This window comes from Myotis davidii, unplaced genomic scaffold, assembly GCF_000327345.1.
Source record: "Myotis davidii unplaced genomic scaffold, ASM32734v1 scaffold1206, whole genome shotgun sequence".
NCBI lineage: Eukaryota > Metazoa > Chordata > Mammalia > Chiroptera > Vespertilionidae > Myotis > Myotis davidii.
Window position 1 is genome coordinate 358,308 of NW_006297217.1, and position 8,799 is coordinate 367,106.

The 8,799-nt window shown below is 34.8% G+C and overlaps 1 protein-coding gene across 1 annotated transcript in view; it reads right to left on the reverse strand.

Moving 5' to 3' along the window:
• Window positions 1-8,799, reverse strand: part of LOC107184540 (highly divergent homeobox-like) — a 36,758-nt gene that overhangs the window by 16,408 nt on the left and 11,551 nt on the right. Inside the window, exons 2-3 of the mRNA XM_015569968.1 lie at window positions 6,403-6,479; window positions 3,222-3,305 (exon numbers count right to left, since the gene is read on the reverse strand). Of these exons, the coding sequence (XP_015425454.1) occupies window positions 3,222-3,305; window positions 6,403-6,479 (161 nt within the window). The remainder of the gene's footprint in view (window positions 1-3,221; window positions 3,306-6,402; window positions 6,480-8,799) is intronic.

The window sequence follows — 8,799 nt, forward strand, 5'->3', positions numbered from 1 at the left end:
GGAGAGAGAGATAGAAACATCAATGATGAGAGAGAATCATTGATCGGCTGTCTCCTGCATGCCCCCTACTGGGGATCGAGCCCACAACCCGGACATGTGCCTTGACCTGGAATTGAACTGTGACTTCCTGGTTCATAGGTCAGTGCTCAATCACTGAGCCACACTAGCTAGGCTGGGCATTCTTACTGTTTCAGAAGAAGGGACACAGTTGTATTAATCACATTCAATATATGAACACGTTGATTACATCAATTTCATCAGCTCAGTTTAGAACTTATTTTACTTAGTAAAACTGCTTCCTTTCAGACCATTTAATATCAAGTTAATCATCTGCAAAAGGTGATTCAAGTTAAATTCCTTATCCAAAGGCACTGTACAGCAATCAAATTTACAAGCATTAAAATAAAGTTCAACATGCTCCTGTCATAATACATTTGATTAATTCTAAATTTGGGGGCTTTTAGTATTCATTGTCAGAACTATAGTATGAGTAAAGTGCTGACCAGGAAGTCTTTTTGAGTACAGGAGATATCTATCATCATTATCTTAGTGTCTCCAATGAATATACAGTCCTTTTAAGCTGCATTTATAGTCCATTAAAAAATTAAAAACAGTAATTCACATTTGCAAAAGTCATGAAACATCTATTGATATGCAGATCTCTAATTTCTAATGTGAACATTGCTCTTCCTCAGTATTTATGCAATGTTTGATCAACATAAACAACTTTCAGATAATATTGCAGATATTTTTTTTCTTAGAGCTGCATTTTGCAAGCTTATTAAACACTTCCAGGACTAGAAGCAGTGATGTATGTGTACTTTAGAGATTTTCCTAAGTAAATGGAGTGTTTGTGAGAAGAATTAGTAAGGTAACATCAGCCACTGACTTTCAGAAAACAATATCTAGCTCATTTGTATCATTAAAATGTTCTCTACATTCCAGTAAAGTTTGTCAATTCTTCTCCAAGATGATTGTAGGGAACATTCAAGGTGTTATTTTATGATATAGTACTCATGCCTCAGGGATCACTACTTTGTCTCATAAGCATTTGGGTTAGTTAGAACTCCTAGCAATATGGATTTTTAGGAATATATTTCAATCAGAAACTCCAGTACACCCAAACTGAGCACTAATGGTTGCATAGTAACAATTATCAAATGCACATCAGAAATATTCATTCAATCTACTGCAATGAATTCCAAGAATAATGGGAGACTGTTTAATTTAGTGTAGGAAAAAGTTATTATGATCCAGCTTCTTGTCTTAATTGATTTCATAGAAACGAGTACTTGCATAATAGTATTAAAAATATTTCCAAGGATACTTTAATGTATTCACTCACTCAGGAACTAGTTACTGGACACCTATGTGCTAAGCACTAGACCAGATAACACATAGATAAATATATCTCTTCTTTCAAGAAGCTTAAAAGGAATTATACTTAAGAAACCTACAAAGTGATTTTGATTCCAAAACAAGAAGTACTAACGTGTATGCAAATAAAATGCAAATATGCTCTGAAGAAAGATTAAATTTCCGAACTGATGAGGCTGTTTAAAATTATCATCCTGAAATCAGCGATGAGAACTGTTACATGAGGTTTCACTTACCCTTACTTTAAGGTAACAAATTCACAGATGAAGTGAACAGAAATGTTGTTAATATTGATTATAAAAATATATGTTTCTATATAGGGGCTGATGTTTGAGAGTTAAAGAAGTTTATGTAGGATGGTGATGTGTTATAAAAGTTATCCTTAATAGGGTAGTGAATGGCCCCTTGTTCCCACAGCATTTACCACAATGGAAAACCCTGGATCATTAAATGTCTTTTAGAGTTCAATGAAAATGTTAAATAAGATTTCTGGACTGGACACACTGCCTTGCCCTGGCCTTTAGCTTCAAAATTTCTCAAGTCTCTTGGAAGGAACACCAGAGGGGAAAGCTCCTAGAAAGAATCCTCAGAGTTCTGGACACAACCCTATCTGAACTGCTTGAAAGTGCTAAGAGGAGCACACTTAACAGCTGTGCAAACCAGTCATCTTTCTGAGGTTTCCATAACCCGTGCCAAGCAGTGGCTTGCAGAGCCATTTTAATCCTGTTCCGAGTATTTAGAAATACATGCTCATGTAGGAGAGATTAGAATGCTCTCTAGTACTTCAGAACTGAAAACTTTATAATTTTGTTAGTTGGAAATACAGCTTAAATACAGGATTGTATTGTGCTTTTTGACTTGGAAAACAAATTTCAAAAGATAATTTCCTTCTGTGTTTACACTATTTAATATTTTAAAATCTGACATGTTATGCACATTTGGAAAACAAAATCTGTTGAATGACATAACTTTGAATTATAGTAAAAGTGAAAAAAATTTGAGAAAATGACACCTGTTGTCTTTTTCTGATTAGGGTTATGTTATTTTCTGTTAATATCTAAGTACTTGTCTCTGTTTTGAACTCTTATGATATTTTAATAAAATAATTTTGTGTATGGAAAAATTATTGTGTGACCAAAATTTCAGAAGACCCCAAAGTTAACTTGTAAGATGTGATACTGATTAACAAAGGGAAAACAATTATACATATATGCAGAAAATGTATTAACATACGGACTGATAGCTTAATTCAAAATTGAATAAAAACAATTGTGTATGCCATGCTGTCAAAATAAGTGCATGCCATGCTGTCAAAATAAGTCTTTCAATTTAGTAACAAGTGATATTCAGAAAGGGTAATTTCTATTTATATTCATTTGGTATTTGCATTAGGGATTGTTTTTAAACTTCTCCTAAAACAGATATACTATTGTATCTTTTAAAAATGGTCTTCAGAAGTTATAATTTAAGATGAAATTAGCAAAGGAAAAATCTGGAAAAAAATCCCTTTTATTACCACTTAAAAATGAACATTAAGTTTTAAAAAAGCATTGCCATAAATTTCACATTAATCATCACTATGCACAGCATCACCTTGTACCTCATCAATACCTACTCCTATTGAGAAAACCCTGTGCTTATAACTATAACCACTGAGCCAGCCAGTATTAATTAAAATGACCTGCACCCTGACTGATATCGAAGTTATCTGAGAGAGTCAGTGTGGAGCCCAGCATGTTTAACTTATCAAGTGGAAGTGAAATAGACCGATACATAAGTACTGTAGAAGTCTGCCTTATCTAATGCCTTCTCTTAATGAATTCACAATTTGAAATTGCTTTTACCTTATAATCCAAGAAAGAATTCACTTGTTCTACTTCAGAATTACTTATCATGTCACTTTCTTCATCGTCAATAATTTCTATTTTCTGTAACACAGGTAGAGAAGTTTTCATAAATATAGATTTTATCATCATCACTACACTCAACAATGTATAGAGTGTATACATTCAATGTTCAGCTTTAGCTAAGGGATTATCTAGTCTAGGATATCCGGAATAAACACAGGTCTCCTAGTGTTAACACACAGTGTTGAGTCTAAGCCCCTTCTCTCGATCTTCACTTGATTACTGCTTAGAAAATAGAAAATTACTGAAGGGAGGATAAGGGGGGAATTCATAATAGTGTCAACAATAAATAAATTTAATTTAATTTAAAACGAAATCACTGCTATACTATTTAAAATAGAAAAACAAAACAAAACAAAGAAACAAACAAACAACAACAACAACAAAAAAAAAACCTTTCACAATATCCCTTAAAAAACAGGCATTCAAATTCTGCTTAAATAGTGCCCTCCAGTGACAGGGAAGTGTTTTTCTATAAGGGCAGTGTATCTAAAGGTAACCATACTTAATTGGTTTAAATATTTTTTAAGTCCTCACACATCTCTGCAATTTCTAATGTAAAATTTCAACATAAGACATGAATTGCAAAGTCAAATACATTTTTTAAACAATTCACTTATTTACTTCACTCCATTAGCTAGACAATTGAAAGCAGACATGTATGATGTAATGATCAAAATAGCATGGTTATGTGTTTCCTTCACTGGACAGTAAGAAGGAAGAGTGAGGAGAGAGATGCTAAACTGCTCTTAGTTTTAGAGTTAAGGTACAGAATAGTTTGTACAGTATCTTATACACAGAAGGCACTCATTAAATATCTGTCAAAAGAATAAATAAAACAACTTAGCACTAATGAAAAGAATGATCAATAAGCTTCAACCCTGGGGCAAGGCAAGTTCTCTAATCCTGGAACATTTTTCCAAAAGCAAAACCAAAACATAAGACCAGCTCTAATTTTTACTTTTGCATATGAAAAACAGAGTTAAGGAAAAACAATTTTAAATGTTTAAGCCCAACCAACCCAAAAGAATTTTTTTAACAGAAAAAAGTTAAGCTAGAATTAGTCACTGGGCAGTCTTTTTAGAAGGAGCACATTAATAGCAACATATTGTAGGCAGAATTTGAAAACAAGTTCCTACCCAGCAATATATATATGATTAAAAGTCACAAACAATCTTGGAATGATCATATTTGACATATTTTCTATGAGAGTACAATACCATAACAGGGGTTGTGACCTGTAGGCTTCTGAGTCAGGAGGACAGCTGCAATTAAATTGCTTTCTAATGCTGCCTGGAGATGAGTCTAATGTTTTGTTTTTATTATAATCACTATAAATTCAGGACTTAATTCTGTCAGCTCTCAGCAGACCTCTGATTTGATCATTTTTATGTTATTTTTAAGATTCTCAATATATTTTGATTGGTTCTGGAATAAAGTAGCTAAGTAATCTAGGGAGGAAGGCATCAAAGGCCACTGTATAGATTTGTGCATATAAATAGATCTTATATGTCTTTGTGACTTGGTATGCATGAATAATTGGGGACACTCCAAAGCTACAGGCAGAGCATATCAACCTTTGAAAGTCTGGACTTTTGTCTCTGAAAATCAATTGCTCTTGAAAAATTAAGTGCCTAAGTGACTGTGGGTCACCCCACGCCACTTCTTCATTCATTATCTTCAAATGTCTGCTGCAGGGGAGATCCAGTTCAGAGAAATTCAGGCTAAAATGAGTATGTCTTTAGGGGAAAAGAGGTTCAATATGTAACTTGTATAATGTCGCTCAAATCTGGAGCAGAGAAGATTATTACTTGGTGGGATTTAAGAATACTAGCACAATTAATAATCGTGGGAAACAATTATAACTACCTACATAATAAAAACATGATTCTGTCTCAAAATAAAAACTTGTTTTCCTATGCTCCCATCGAATGTAGTGTTAGAAGGGTCAAACATCAACTTAAGTCAGGACTAAAATCAACAACATGCAATCCTCAACAATATTGTGCATGTAGAAAACATATATTGTTGATGTTTAATAAAAAAAGAACAAAACTGTATTTTATGTGCTTAACTTTCATTAAGGAGATGTGGCAAGATTACACTGTTTGATAAACAATGTTTGTAATTAAAGCCAGGGTAAATCTTGAAGTTACAGTCATTTTGTCACAGAAAAATCCATTATAGGGACCATTTTTTTTTTCACATGTAGGGTGCTTATTCATAGTAAGGCCACAGGTTTTGTTCTCCTTGTCACAATGACCCCAGATTCCTGTTGACTCTGTTGTGAACCAAAGAACCATTTCCTCAGGCCCTCTGCTCTGAGCATGCCCCATAGGGGCCATTTTTAAAAAGTTGCAGTTAGGCACAAAACACTTATTCAAAAGCAAAAGCAAAGCACAATGACATTTGCCTTTATGTCTGACTTTAATACCATCTTGATATTTGTATTACTTGAAAGACTCAGAATATGAACAGATATTGCTAATAGAGCTCCTTAGAGGACAGCTCTATATACCAATAATGCTTATATTTGTACAAAACCCAGTTTAATCCACACATAGCTTGTCTCTGCCTGCTATTCAATTGCTTAATACTGTTTTTCCTCCATTGATGCAATTTTTAAGCTAACTAACAGAGTCCAATTAAGTAGAAAGAAGAAAAGATTCCAAGCACACTATATAAGATAGATATGGTCTGAACAGAGACCTTGAGTAAGAAATCCTTGGATACAAGTCCCAGAATCAACAAAGGCTTCCTTCATAATCTCAGGCTAAACTCTATTTTAATTCTGCTGTCTATGAAATGAGAAGAAATCTGGTTTTTTGCTAAATGTGTTTAAGAAAATAACTTGTTATGTATAAAATGTCCTATGTGTAGTAAGCATTAGATTTTTATATTTGCAATCTCTTAAATTGAAAAATCTCGGGTTAAATTGACAGTGCTTTAAATTTCATTTATTAAACTGTCAAAGATATAGAATTCCCTGGTAACGGTTCTGTTTTAGTTTTTAAAGTGGAGCTAGACTTTATTCTGAAAATACTAATATCATCACCAACGAGGAGCATATCCTTGAAATCCATCATGTAATGAGAAAATAATTTCAAAATGTACATACCACATTATCTTCGGATACTGCATGGTGGTCCTCCTCCTTATCAGCCCTTGTCTCATTAGGAACAACTTCATTGGACTCTTCCATAGACAAAAAGGCCATGATTTCATTTTACATTCCTCAAAACTTTATTGAGAATGTTTTAGTCAAGATCAATTAAATAATCTATTTTAAAAGACACATATGGCAAATTCACTTCATATATGCTTTGTTGAGCCACTCTACTTCTTAAATATGGATAGGTAAAAATACAAAGATGGTCACCATTGTGTTATTTATAACTGAAAAAAATGGAAGCAACCTATATGCTTAACCATGAGAATTGGAGAAGTCATTTTGGGCCTATCCCTACAATAAAAGCAATGAAGCTACTGAAAATGAAGTGGAAAAATTGTTGATAATTAATAAAATATTCATGATATGTTGGAAAGTGAATAAATAAAAGTGACAAAATCTACTATGTAGGCACACTAAAAAATGTGTACATATTCCTGCAGAAAGAAAACTAACACTATTTACATAAAAACATTGACATTATTATTTCTGGATAAAATTATGGGGAATTTTTATTTTTCTTCCTTTTGTCGAATTTTACTTATTTTCTTCCATTTGCTCTTTCATAATTAAACATTTTTTTAATATATTTTATTGATTTTTCACAGAGAGGAATGGAGAGAGATAGAGAGTCAGAAACATTGATGAGAGAGAAACATTGATCAGCCGCCTCCTGCACATCCCCCACTGGGGATGTGCCCGCAACCCAGGTACATGCCCTTGACCGGAATCGAACCCGGGACCTTTCAGTCCGCAAGCCGACGCTCAATCCACTGAGCCAAACCGGTTTCGGCCATAATTAAACATTTTTAAATGAACATGCATTACTCATTGCAATAAGAGAAAAGTGATAATTTTCAAATACATGATATGATATAAAGCTATAAATATAACATGTTTCCAATTTTTTTTAAAAAGCAGGTGTTTGTGAATGCACGCACGCGCACACACACACACACACACACACACTATTGTACATATGTAGAGAAAACACTGTCCAAAACTTCCCCCATCTCCATTTTTAAAATGGTTATCACTGAGGGGTAGGGTTATTTCCAAAATTCTTATTGTATTTTCCAATGTTTTCTATAATGAAAGTATATTCCTTTTATGATCAAAATTCAGTATTTAAAAAAAATGAGAAATAAAAGAAAAATTAATCCAGAGAACCCAGACTACTAAAAGGTTCTCTGTGTTGAGGTAGAGGAAGTGGTTCATTCACAGCATAGGATATCTACAATAAAACCGCCTGTTTTAGATTACCCCTAACTCTACTTCTTAGGAAAACAGGGAAGCAATGTTTCTCTCTGGTCTTCATGCACAGCCATATTATGGAGATTATTTGCATAAATACTAGTGGAAGTCTTTAGCCCCTTGGTGACTGACATTTTATTTCGCCATATAAAGCAGAACAAAAATATTTATCAGCCCTTGAGATTTTTTCCAAATCCATTCCTTTCCATGGAAAGACATATAGGTGTGCTCTGTATGAACATGGGGATGATTAGGAGGAAAACATGGTTGATCTAGGAACAAACGTATGAATACATAGATAATTAGTGTTTAAGCATCCAGGGAAATTTTACTGGAGTTTTAATGCAAAGTTCAATTTATTTTTTAAATATATTTATATTGAGTTTAAAGAGAGGTTTGGGGTGGGAGAGAGAAATAGAAACATCAATGAAAGAGAAGCATCAATTGGCTGCCTCCTGCATGCCCTCTACTGGGGATTGAGCCCTCAACCCGCTGACTGGAATCCTGGTTCATGGGCTGATGCTCAACCACTAAGCCACACCTGCTGGGCTATTTTTAAAAAATAAAATAATGGAGAGAAACCAAGATGGCGGCACAGGTAAACAGAGAGAAATAAACATCAATGAAAGAGAAGCATCAATTGGCTGCCTCCTGCATGCCCTCTACTGGGGATTGAGCCCTCAACCCGCTGACTGGAATCCTGGTTCATGGGCTGATGCTCAACCACTAAGCCACACCTGTGGGTGTTTTTTTAAAATATGTTTTCGTCTGCTCAGATCCATTAAATGAGTGAGATCTAAATTAGAGCCTGGTGTCCCTGCTGAGGAGGCCAGGTTTGGGGCCTGTATTGTTGTCCCCGACGACTCTTCTCTAGATATGCAATTCCGTTCCAATCTTCTGTTCATTCGACACCCCTCTGAGTCCCTGCACTGTGCCAGGGACTTGGAGGGAGAGCATTGGTCCTTGGTCTAGAGGAGCTCCAAGAGTTGGGAGGATGTGAACACAGGGAGTCGAGGAATCGGGGCTTGGTCTTCTAAGACCCAGACGGTGGCCCCAAGCTTGTGCTACAGAGGCCTGGTTGGGGGGGGAGGC